General features: G+C 52.2%; 1 protein-coding gene across 4 annotated transcripts in view; it reads right to left on the reverse strand.

Annotated features, from left to right (window-relative positions):
* The window catches only part of DNAI2 (dynein axonemal intermediate chain 2), a 30,372-nt gene extending 22,487 nt beyond the window's left edge, over positions 1-7,885 (reverse strand). The window contains exons 1-3 of one of the 4 annotated variants that reach the window (XM_061392933.1): positions 7,535-7,885; positions 3,226-3,419; positions 601-762 (exon numbers count right to left, since the gene is read on the reverse strand). In XM_061392933.1, the coding sequence (XP_061248917.1) occupies positions 601-762; positions 3,226-3,408 (345 nt within the window). In that variant the 5' untranslated portion in view covers positions 3,409-3,419; positions 7,535-7,885. The remainder of the gene's footprint in view (positions 1-600; positions 763-3,225; positions 3,420-7,534) is intronic. The other 3 variants (XM_061392931.1, XM_061392930.1, XM_061392932.1) reach the window with 3 other exon arrangements.
* Between the last annotated feature and the right edge of the window lie 4,541 nt (positions 7,886-12,426).

Genomic DNA, 12,426 nt, shown 5'->3' on the forward strand with positions numbered 1-12,426 from the left:
GTTGCCATTTCTTTCTCCAAGGCATGAAAGTGAAAAGTGAAAGCGAAGTCGCTCAGTAAGTGTCCGACTCTTTGTGACCCCATAGATTGCAGCCTACCAGGCTCCTCCGTCCATGGGATTTTCCAGGCAAGAGTACTGGAGTGGGGTGCCATTGCCTTCGAGCTGCCTGGGGAGCCCCTGTTAATACTGTGATATCTCTGTTTTTGTCTTTGGCCTCCAGTGGCTCACAAACTCCTTAGGGTGGGATATATGTGAATTTCATTTTTGCAATCTTTACTGCACCTGGCAAAGGCTAGAAGCTCCATCCAAATGTGCTGACTGAATGAATGAATGAATGACCCCTATTGGCAGGTAGCTGCTGGCTAGGGCTCCTTTGCCCGGAGGGTTTCCCACTTTCCCGATTCCTCCTAAAACCTGTTCAGTCCTTGGACTTCCTTGCCTTACCCTTGGGTCTGCTGTGTGGACCTGCCTACCTGCTCCCAGACCGAAGGTTCCACATGGTACCTGGTGCCCTGCCTCAAGGAGCTAGCTGCTGAGCCTGACATGCAGCTGGGGAAGCAGTTGTGGCTGAGACCCTGACCGAACCGAAGGAAGCCTTACCGAGCCCAGCTGCATGATGGCATTGATGTAGTTCTCATCCTTCTCCACCTTCTTCCGGAAGCGGATCGTCTGCTCCAGCTCCAGGGGGTTCACATCCTTGGGCCAGCCGCCCTCGATGTGGTTAACCCCCCGGGTCTCCATCTCAAAGCGCTCTGTGTTGGCCTAAACAGAGAGTCACAGGTGAGAAGAGCCTGGCCCTGGTGGAAGCGTGTTTCTGCAAACCAGAGTCCCGGGGCTCCCGGGTCCCTGGGCTCTGCGTGTTCAGGGAGGGCCTCGTGAGGTACCCTTGACCAGACCCACAACGTCTTCAGGTACCAGCAAGGAACTTTCTGGTCCTCAGGTGGTCACAGGCGGCCATGAACGTGCCAGCCTGTGGAGTTAGTAACAGCCACTTTGCAGTTGATGCCGGTGGCCGGGAGAAATCCAGTTCTGACCTAACCTCAACCCTAAAAACCCAGAGGAGCCCACCCACCCATCTGCTCTGTGAGACCCCAAAGAACAAAATGACTAATCTACCATTTACAGTGAGACGGGAATCAAAGCATAGAACACTTGAGAGATTGGATTTGCTTTGCTCATTCTCCGTTGCAGCGAGGCATAGATGTAGTTTTGCCCTTTAAACTTACCTCCTGCCTCCTTTGCAGTCCCCTCACCCTGCATCTTTTCAACTGTGATAAAACACACATGTGCTTCCCTGGTGGCTCAGACGGTAAAGAATCTGCCTGCCAATGCAGGAGATGCAGGAGACCCAGGTTCGATCCCTGGATCAGGAAGATCCCCTGGAGAAGGGAATGGCTACCCCACTCCAGTGTTCTTGCCTTGAGAATCCCATGGATGGAGGAGCCTGGAGGGCTACAGTTCCTGGGGTCACAGAGTCAGACACGACTGAGCAACTAACACTTTCACACAATACACATAATATCACACCTACCGTTTTGGGACTTGCCTGGTGGCCCAGTGGCTAAGACTCCACAGTCCCAACGCAGGCAGGGGGCCTGGGTTCAACCCTTGGTCAGCGAACTAGATCCTGCGTGCCACAACTAAGAGCTGGTGCAGTCAAATTAATACACAAAGATTTTTAAAAATAAAATCTACCATGAAGTGAGGTGAGGTGAAGTCGCTCAGGCATGTCTGACTCTTTGCGACCCCATGGACTATAGCCTACCAGGCTCCTCTGTCCATGGGATTTTCCAGGCAAGAGTACTGGAGTGGGTTGCCATTTCCTTCTCCAGAAGTTCTTCCCCACCCAAGGGTCGAACCCGGGTCTCCTGCAGTGTAGGCAGACACGTTACCGTCTGAGCCACCAGGGAAAATCTACCATTCTGACCATTAAAAAAATGCTCAAGTTAGTGGCATTAAGAACATTCACGATGTTGTGCAATCCTGAGCACTATCCAGTTCTGGAAATTTCTCAATACCCCAAATGGAGATCCACACTCACTGAGCTCTCACTCTCACTTCCTTTTCCTTTATAAGCCATTTCTCACGAAACCTAGATGTCTCAACAGGGCGGAGTCACTGGCCTTGGAGACCCCATCGTGGCATGGAATTTATGGCTGTTGTCTTGTTTAGGAAGTTCCTGTGAACAAGACTGCTCTGGCCCCAGTGACAGCAGCTCACCCTGGGAAAGCAGGACAGTCAATGTGTTTGAACTGGAAGTTATTGGAAACACTCATCATGTGTTTTGGCCAAATCAGTGTGATTTTCATGCCGCTGATTTAGGAATATGACAACAGGGTCATCCCCTCAGTCTAATCTTCTCCGGGCAGTTGTTGACATAATCAGGAGCTGATCACCTACTTCAGACAGACCAGGAGAAATCTTGGGTTTTGAACAGCAACACGACACTCAGTTCTCTTATCTTAGAGGCACCTGTGACCAGAACGTTCTATGGGACCATTTCTTTTTCACGAGCTGGGCGGGTCCTGTAGGTATGAATCCCTAGCCCCCTCAGATGCCTCTCCCAGCTGTTGTTGTTGTTCAGTCGCTCAGTCGTGTCTGACTCTCTGCGACCCCATGGACTGCAGCACGCCAGGCCTCCCTGTCCCTCACCATCTCCCGGAGTTTTCCCAAGTTCACATTCACTGCATCCATGATGCTGTCCAGCCATGTCATCCTCTGACGCCCTGTTCTCCTGCCCTCAGTCTTTCCCAGCGTCAGGGACTTTTCCAGTGAGTCGTCTGTTCATATCAGATGACCAAAATACTGGAGCTTCAGCTTCAGCATCAGTCCTTCCAGTGAATATTCAGGGTTGATCTCCCTTAAGATTGACTGGTTTGATCTCCTTGCTGTCCAAGGGACTTTCAGGAGTCTTCTCCAGCACCACAGTTCAAAAGCTGCACCAAATGCCTAAAACAACTCTAGCAAGAGTCTTAGAGGGGAGGCCAGAGAGAGGAGATCTTGATTTGCATTCGCCTGGCCCAGGGAGTGGTTGGTACTGGGGCTTGTCCTGACCCTGGGCCCCAAGCTGGGACTGGGGGTGATTCTGCCCTCACACATCCCGCATCCGCACTGGCCCACTGGCTTCCCATGGGAATGGAGTCACGCAGTCCCACTTACCAGCCCTGACCCACAACCCTGCCAGACCACACCTCCACTGGCCTGACCCTTGGCTCAGGGACCCACCTCATGTTCCGACATGCTGGTGGAGCACTGGATGCCCGTGTCCACCGGGTTCCGCTCCACAAACTGCTCGGCCAGCTCGGGGTTCGGCGGGATGTCGATGTTCAGCTCTGCCTGGCGGTCGGAGAAGTTGCATTGCTTCCCAAACTCACTGCGTTTCTTCACATATACGTACACAATCTCCATGGTAGCGGCTGCTGCAGGGACGGGGAAGGGTGTGTGCTGAGGGCCTCCAGCTGGCTACCCCAGTCTTCAGGAGCCCCACCACTGCGGGCGGCTCCGTGTTTCCTCTCTGGTTGTACGGGGAAGGCTCCTAAGCGATTTGTCCAGATGCTGAGCTGCATTTGAAGAGAATAATCTATGGAGTGATGACTACAGGCTAAGCGTTATCTTGCTTGGTTCTTACAGTTGCCCTCTAAAGTGGACAGTGAGATCACCAGTCCACTTTGGAGGAACCTGATATTCACAGGTACCCAGAATGCCTTGCCCAGGACCACAGAGCCAACAAGTGTTGCTGCTGGTCAACCCGACTCCAGAGCTCTAACTCACAAATGATACAGTTTTTGCTGAGCTCATATGATTATCCAGAGGCAAGGAAGAAATATCGATGGTGATTATGTTGAATTAAATTCCCTGCAGCACACTGGACCTGACAATGATTTCACTTACTCTGTCAGAAAACATTTGTTAAAACCATGAATAGGGACTTCCTCGGTGGACCAGGGGTTAAGACTTTGCCTTCCAGTGCAGGGGATGTGGGTTTGATACCTGGTCGGGGAGCTAAGATCCCACAGGCCAAAACCCCAAAACATAAGACAAGCAATAGTGTAACACATTCAATAAAGACTTTAAGAATGGTCCACATTAAAAAAAAAAAAAAAAACCTGAATAGTCAAGACAGAGTGATATGCTGGCACAAGGACAGACACTTAGATCAATGGAATGGAATTGAGAGCTCAGAAATAAACCTTTATATCTACGGTCAATTGATTTTCAATGAAGGTGCTAAGAACACAATGTGGAGAGGATGATCTTTTAAAAAGATGATGCTGGGGATGCTGTACATTCACAGGCAAAAGCATGACCCCAGGTTCTACCTCGAGCCATACAAAAAGATGACTCAAAATGGATCGCAGCAGGGTGGGCAGGATTCAGTCCCTGATCTGAGATCCCACAGCCAAAACAAACAAACGAAAATACAGTAGTGCTTCTCAACCTTGGCTACACACTTAGAAACACCTGGAGGGCTCTGGAAAAAACCATGATGCTCAGGCTGAACTGCAGACTAATTAAATCATAATCTCTCAGCATGCAGCCAAGGATGAGAACCACCAACTTAAAGTGAGGGCTCTTAATCTCACAACCAACATTTCTCAAATCTGGAATGTCCCTTCAAAACATAGAGATTCCCAGCCCCCTTCCTGTAAACACTGATCTACATGTCTGAGATGAGGCTTAGACATTAGTACGGTCACTCCAGATGACTATTAGGACCAGATATGCATCTGTCCTTCCTCCCCCAACTCCAGGGCTTTAAGGAACCAGACAGGTGGGTCCAGGCTGCTGTCCCCCAAGATTTAGGGCCAAGAGCTCTGTGGCAGCCTAGAAGCATGTGCCTGGGTGGCCTCAGGCCCTGGAGCAGCTGGGACGGGGGTGAGGGCGATGAGGTTGAGGTTAACTACGAGGCCACTTTGCATCCGCAGGTGTTGTTTGTTGGAGACGGTACCACCGTCCCAACTGCCTACTTCTCAGCCCCAGTACAGCTCATTCTCCATCAGACTTGCAGGGAGCAGTATTTTTCACTCTTTCCTGTGGTTTGGCAACTTTTCTACACCCAGGAAGGGTAGGAGCAATGGCTTGGAGAACAGAGGATGGGGACAGAAGCACGGATGACAGCAGGTTGCCCTAAGGGTTTATTTTTCATGGACAAGAGTGAGCCTCGTGGAAAAGGGTGCACACCCAGTGAGCATCACCCTGGCTGCCAGCACATCGCTGAACTACACAGCAGGGCTGCGCCTGCGCCCCCGCCCCTCCACCTCCCAGCGCTCGCCCCCAAGGACTGCAGACTCTGGTAACTACAGGCTGCTTATCCCTCCCCCTGTTAAGAGACAACTGCCACGAGACGGCCAGCTCCTAGGGGACACAAGGGGTCTTAAGAGCACGAGGTAAGCCTAGGAAGACAAAAATAGCCTCTTTAGCCCAGATCATATTGTTAACAGCTTTGCTTTCCTTCTTGGTGCTTCCCAAGGCCAAGCCAGGAGCGAGAACAGAGGCATTGTTTTCTATCTGGAGGCAGACAGAGGAGACATTTAAAGGCTGGCTGGGTGATGGGAAGACAGCTCATTCAAGGACCCAGAGCAGGCTCTTTCTCACAAGCTGGTGGAGCATGAAGATGAATGGTGAGGTCAGAGCTGGGGGGTGGTCTCAGAAGGTCTCTCCCTACCCTGGTGAGACAAGTCTCACAGGCTGGGCTGCGCCAAGCAGCGCCTGAGTAAGGCTGTCTGCAAAGGGGGCTTCCAGGGGAGGCAGGAGCCGCCTCGCTGCCCTCTGGGACTTTGGGGGAGGAGATGCCACCCGTGGGAACCTCAGCCCCACAAGCATCTCAAACACAAGACCATGTGGAATTAGAGACATGCTGATCTGAATGCCAAATATGCAACCGCCTCCGACATCCTGGGGCAGTCATATCAGAACCTTCACCAAACATAAAAACAAGACTTGGCTTGTGCAATGATAATGAGGGAAGTGATTCCTGGAAAGAACCTCCTTTGGCTTCAGAGAAAGGGAGAGATGAGGGACTGGTGGGGGTGGCTGAGAAGTTCAGTGTAGGAGCTTCACGGGCAGGCAAGTGGAGGTGGCCACCTTCCGCACCACTGGACTCCCTAGTGTCACAATGGTGACAAGACCTCTCCTCCTTCTTGTCCCTGGGCAGTGTCCAGTCTTTGTGCTGTGTCTGGCTGGACACAGGACTGTAGGGGGAGGGACTTCCTGCCCTCTTTCTTCTGTCTATGCACCTTCTGGAACTTGTGGTCATAAAGGACTCACTCGCCTTCAAAAGTGGCTGATCTCCCTGGGAATTCCTTCCTCTGCTCCACACTGGGGTCAACCTGGGATGAGCTCCAAGAGGTGGAGGATGAAGACAGCCAGACGTGGGCGGAGGTCCCCAGACCCGGAGGGTGATGTGGGCCTGTGTTTCCCTGCTCTGCCCACTACAGCACTGTCCCCTTGAGCCAAGACTATGGTCTTTTTTTTTTTTTTTTGATGTAGTGCTAATAGTCATCGGGCTTCCCTAGAGACTCAGTGGTAAAGAATCCACCTGCCAATGCAAGGGACGTGGGTTTGATCCCTGGGTGAGGACGATCCCCTGGAGAAGGAAAAGGCAACTCCAGTATTCTTGCCTGGAAAATCTCACGGACAGAGGAGTATGGCGGGCTATAGTCCATGGGGTCACAAAAGAGTCAGACACAATTTAGTGACTAAACAACAACAACAACAGCAATGAATATTCATTAATAATGACAGTCCACGAGAGTAATGGTTCCTAATTAGAAGACTGTGGTCCTCTGTTCACTCCCATCCCCAGTGCCTGGCACAGAGGGGGGCCCCCTCCTCCCTTCGTCACACGCTGAACGTGCGATGTGACCCCAGTCCGCCAGGACGCTCCCCTAGAGGTCTCTCCCCTACTCCTCCTCTTCTGATGTGAAAAAGTCCAGCAAGCTAACGATGTAAGACGGAAACACTGGGTCTGAAAGCTGGGAGAAGAATGCACTTGTGTGGTTCAAGAGACATAAACTGTGAACTTGTTGCAGGAAGAAGGAACTAACCCTGCGTGTGACCTTCAGCATGATACCCTCAGGGCATCCGGATGCAGACCCACTCCGGGGCTGAGGAATCGGTGAAATGCTGCAGAGGACCACCCCTGCAGAGGGGCTCAGTAACTCTAACGCCCTTCCCTCCATTCTTACCAGAAAGCTCTCCTCTTCACCGGGCCGGCCGCCCACCACCCCAGCCCCAGGCTGTATTTTCGATACCTGGGGTCGGTGGGGGTGGGGGGGGGGCGGCGCTGTAAACCCTTAGGTCTCCCATCCCCCCACCAGGAGACTGATCGCATCAGGACCGGACTGGCCGCAAGAGGTGCAGGAGGCAGGGTGTTTGGAACTTGATGGGTCCTGGGACTCCGGGAACATCGGGGGCAGCGAGGACCGATTGACGGGGGACCCCAGGAGCACTGGTCCCCGGAGTCCATCATCCGGCAGAGCTGGCCCGGAAGGACGCCCCACGAGGAGCTTCTTGCACTAGAGGTGTTTCTCACCCTCTGGGGCTACCTTTCACTCTCCAGTCTTCTCTTCAGCCGCGGACATCCTCCCCGCGTCCGCCCCTCAACCTCGGTTGGTTCCTGCTGCCGCTAGGGAAGCCCCCGAGTCGAGGATCTGGCTCCAGCGCTTCTCAAACGGCTCCGGAGTTTACTCGTTGCCTAGCAACCCTGGCCGGGCCCAGGACGCGGGGCTGCGCAGCGCGGAAGGAAACCTGGAGCACGTGACCCTCCCATCCCATTAAGCCACGTCTCCGGTCCCTCCTAAATTAGTCAAGCACCGGTAACGATAAACGTATGTAGGATCTTTGCCAAGGCGCTTATCCAAGTCCACAAATATGCATTTGGCAAGATTCTTAGAAAATGCAAAATGTACTACTCAGCGCTCCTAGGAGTCCTGAGCCCTGGGTGAGGCTCTGTTATTGATTTGCTCATGATCCAGAAGGTCAATTCCACCCCTTTCTTCAGTTTCCTTGTCTGCTAAATGGGAATTAGAACCCCCAGCTTCCTCTCTGTTACCATAGCCCCTGCATATTGAATAGTAAACTTAAGTCTGAACCACTCGACCAGGAAGGAAACTCCTATAAGGTAGGGGCTGGGTGTTTCCACAGCTTAGCTCTTGGTTGCGGATGAATGAACGAATAAAATGAAATTTCTCCTTAGTTAAGACAATGAGGTGAAATAATGTAAACCAAAAGAACCCGATGTGGGGTTGGAAAACATGGGTTTGAATCCCAGCCAGGTGCTTCAGATGGTAAAGAATCTTCCTACAATGCAGGAGACTTGGGTTCCATCCCTGTGACAGGAAGATCCCCTGGAGAAGGGAATGGCAAACCACTCCCGTATTCTTGCCTGGAAAATTCCATGGATAGAGGAGTCTGGTGGGCTACGATCCCTGGTGTCGCAAAGAGTCGGACACGACTGAGCGACGTTCGCTCACTCATTTGACTGTTTACTAACCGAGTGATGTTGGGCAAGTTGCTTTCCTTCTCTGACTCATGCTTAGTCGCCTGTGTGTGTGTGTTGGTCGCTTGGTCGTGTCCAACTCTTCGTGACCCCACGGACTGTAGCCCGCCAGTCTCCTCTGTCCGTGGAATTCTCCAGGCAAGAATATTGGGGTGGGCTGCCATGCCCTCCTCCGGGGGATCTTCCTGACCCAGGGATGGAAGCCAGGTCTTCTGCATTGCAGGCGGATTCTTTACCCTGTGTCACCAGAGAAGCCCCGCTTAGCTGCTTAGTCGTCTCCGACTCTGCGACTCCATGTACTGTAGCCCGCCAGGCTCCTCTGTCCAGGGTTTCTCCAGACTCCATGTACTGTCCAGCTCCTCCCGCCAGGCTCCTCTGTCCTTGGGATTCTCCAGGGAAGAATAGTGGAGTGGGTAGCCATTCCCTTCTCCAGGGGATCTTCCCGACCCAGGGATCTTCCTGGCCCAGGGTCTCCTGCATTGCACGTGGATTCTTTACCGTCTGAGCCAACAGACTCAACAATCCCCATTGGCCAAGGGAGGGGGCAGTTGCAGTACTCAGGATAACTGGGAGGCTCAGCTGAGCTGACCTGGCAGTGTGCCCAGGCTGGAGCTGACCACAGAACCTGCACCGGAGGCCAGCTCTGTGCCTCCCACGTCTGGGGATCTAACTTGAGTTTAGAGATGGCTGTTGGAGATCTGGACCTGGGCGGACCATGTGTCATACAAGAAGTGGGATTTGGGGTTGGAATGAAGCCTTGACAAATGGTTATGAGCTGCAGGGGGGAAGGAGAGGGGAGATGATTCCAGATTGAAGGAGAGGCGGTTGTCACGGAAGAAAGGCATTTTGGGGGGGTCCCTGCTGGGGGCCAGTGAGAGACGAGTTTACAGAAGTCAGCTGGGGCTAGTTTGTGGGGATCTGAGAGGCACGGTAGGCTCCTGGCCAGCTTCTGGGGATTCTGTGAAAGGACAGGAGGAAAGCAAACGTCCCTTCCTCGGGGGCCCCAGCTTCTCCATAAATGTTCCACTACTGCCTGGCCCCTCGAGATGGCGTTTTGCCCAACGGCACTGACCCAAGGCAAGCCCATGGTGGCCGCTGCCATCAGCTGCCCCTGGGCTCCCGCCACCGGTTTCTCTGAGCCGAGGAGTCCCTCCGAGTGATGGGAGCTGGGCGCAGGAGCGTCTGAAAGCCCCGCTGAACCGGCTTTGTGTGGTCAGAGGCGAAGCATCCAGAATCGGATCGGCTCCACCCTGGAGCACTGGCTGGTTGGGGCTGTGATCACAGATTCACTCCTCACCCCTCCCCCAGCTCTGGGCCGCTGAGGCTCCTTGCACACACAGAGGTGAGGGGGAGTGGGCGGAGAGGAGAAATAGAAAAGTCGAGAGGAAAACTGCAGCCTCCCTTCCCGTATCATTGCGATGACTTATTACAGGCTTCTCATCCACTATCACTCAGAAAGCCTGCTTGCTGCCAGCTGCCAGCGGGCAGCTCCGCTCACTGGAAACACAGGCAGCACCCATGGGCGGGCCCGTCTCGGTCACCCTGGGAAGCCAGCAAGAGCGTATAATTAGAAGTAAGCACAAGGGTCCAGGCTTTAAAAACTGCAGCGTCTTCCAGATCTCCACTCAATCACAGCACATCTGGCGGCTTTTATTTTCGTTGTTAAATGACCCAGTGACTTTAATCACCATCCAGATTCTTATTTGGGTGTGTTGCGTCCTTATTGTGGCTGGTGGGATCTTCAGTTGCAGCGTGTGGGATCTAGTTCCCCGACCAGGGATCGAACACGGGCCCCCTGCATTGGGGGCTTGGACTCTTAGCCACTGGACCACCAGTGAAGTCCTGGCAACTGAAGTTCTCTGCCGAGAGCAGCCCCTGGCCCTGGCCATCCCCAAGGCCAGTCCACAGTGCACTGCAGTGTTGTCCCGCCAACCTCTTTATCCAGTGTTGTATCGTGATAAAGTACACATAAAATCTACCACTTTAACTATTTTTAACTGCTCAGTTCAGTGCTGCTAAGAACCTTCATACTGTTTTACAACCATCACCACCATCTATCCCAGAGCTCTTTTAATTTTGCAAATCAAAACTCTATTCCCGTTAAACAATAAGGCCCTACTCCCCCCTTCCCAAATTCCTGGCCAGCACAATCCTACTTTCTGTCTCTATGATTGACTACTCTAAGTACCTTGTTGATGAAAGTTAAAGTGGAGAGTGAAAAAGTTGGCTTAAAGCTCAACATTCAGAAAACGAAGATCATCTGGTCCCATCACTTCATGGGAAATAGATGGGGAAACAGTGCAAACAGTGTCAGACTTTATTTTTGGGGGCTCCAAAATCAGTGCAGATGGTGACTGCAGCCATGAAATTAAAAGACGCTTACTCCTTGGAAGAAAAGTTCTGACCAACCTAGATAGCATATTCAAAAGCAGAGACATTACTTTGCCAACAAAGGTTCGTCTAGTCAAGGCTATGATTTTTCAAAAAAAAAAAAAAGGCTATGATTTTTCCAGTAGTCATGTATGGATGTGAGAGTTGGACTGTGAAGAAGGCTGAGCGCTGAAGAATTGATGCTTTTGAACTGTGGTGTTGGAGAAGACTCTTGAGAGTCCCTTGGACTGCAAGGAGATCCAACCAGTCCATCCTAAAGGAGATCAGTCCTGGGTGTTCTTTGGAAGGACTGATGCTGAAGCTGAAACTTCAATACTTTGGCCACTTCATGTGAAGAGTTGACTCACTGGAAAAGACTCTGATGCTGGGAGGAACTGGGGCAGGAGAAGGGGATGACAGAGGGTGAGATGGCTGGATGGCATCACTGACTCAATGGACATGAGTTTGGGTAAACTCCGGGAGTTGGTGATGGACAGGGAGGCCTGGCGTGCTGCGATTCATGGGGTCGCAAAGAGTCAGACACGACTGAGCGACTGAACTGAACTGAATACTGTTATCCGAAGCAGCCGTACCATCCCTCATTCCCACAACAGTGCACAACTCCGTCAGTTGCTCCAGAGGAATCAGCGTAAACGACAGCCTCAGGAGGGGTGCCCTCCCAGGCTGGCTCAGGTGTTCGCCAGACACACGAGACACTGCACGGCAGGACTGAAGGGCTCGTGTGTCTCGGGAGCCCGGGCGCAGGCAGGTGACCCAAGCAGGTGGAGAGTTTTGGAAGAGGATGCAGCAAGGACCTGCCGCCAAGCTGGGAGAGGCGGTCCGCCCTGTGACCCCGCCACAAGCCTGTGTCACTGCCCAGAGGTGCCCACCTGGGCTGTGAGTTACACACTCCTGGCTCTGACACGTGCACCAACTAAGTCCTTTCTCTGTACACCTCTGGCTTTTTTTTTTAATTTTATTTTTAAACTTTACAATATTGTATTGGTTTTGCCAAATATCGAAATGAATCCGCCACAGGTATACATGTGTTCCCCATCCTGAACCCTCCTCCCTCCTCCCTCCCCATACCATCCTTCTGGGTCGTCCCAGTGCACCAGCCCCAAGCATCCAGTATCGTGCATCGAACCTGGACTGGCGACTCGTTCCATATATGATATTATACGTATTTCAATGCCATTCTCCCAAATCATCCCACCCTCTCCCTCTCCCACAGAGTCCAAAAGACTGTTCTATACATAAGTGTTTCTTTTGCCGTCTCGTATACAGGGTTATTGTTACCATCTTTCTAAATTCCATATATATGCGTTAGTATACAAAATGACTTGGGGCAGTTCCTGGCACTTTGGAGGTTACTCAATAAATGCCACTTGTTATCAGTAACCCTAAAAGCAATCACCTCGAAGGGGAGCTTTGGAGACTCAGGCAGAAAGGAGGCCTGACTTTGATCCCGAAGAGCAGCAAGGTGAGGCCCTGTCTCTATTTCGTTTTCTTTTTTGTTTTCTTCCAACAGCCCTGTCTTTAAATCCTCAACACTG

This window comes from Bos javanicus, chromosome 19 (genome assembly GCF_032452875.1).
Source record: "Bos javanicus breed banteng chromosome 19, ARS-OSU_banteng_1.0, whole genome shotgun sequence".
Taxonomy (NCBI): domain Eukaryota; kingdom Metazoa; phylum Chordata; class Mammalia; order Artiodactyla; family Bovidae; genus Bos; species Bos javanicus.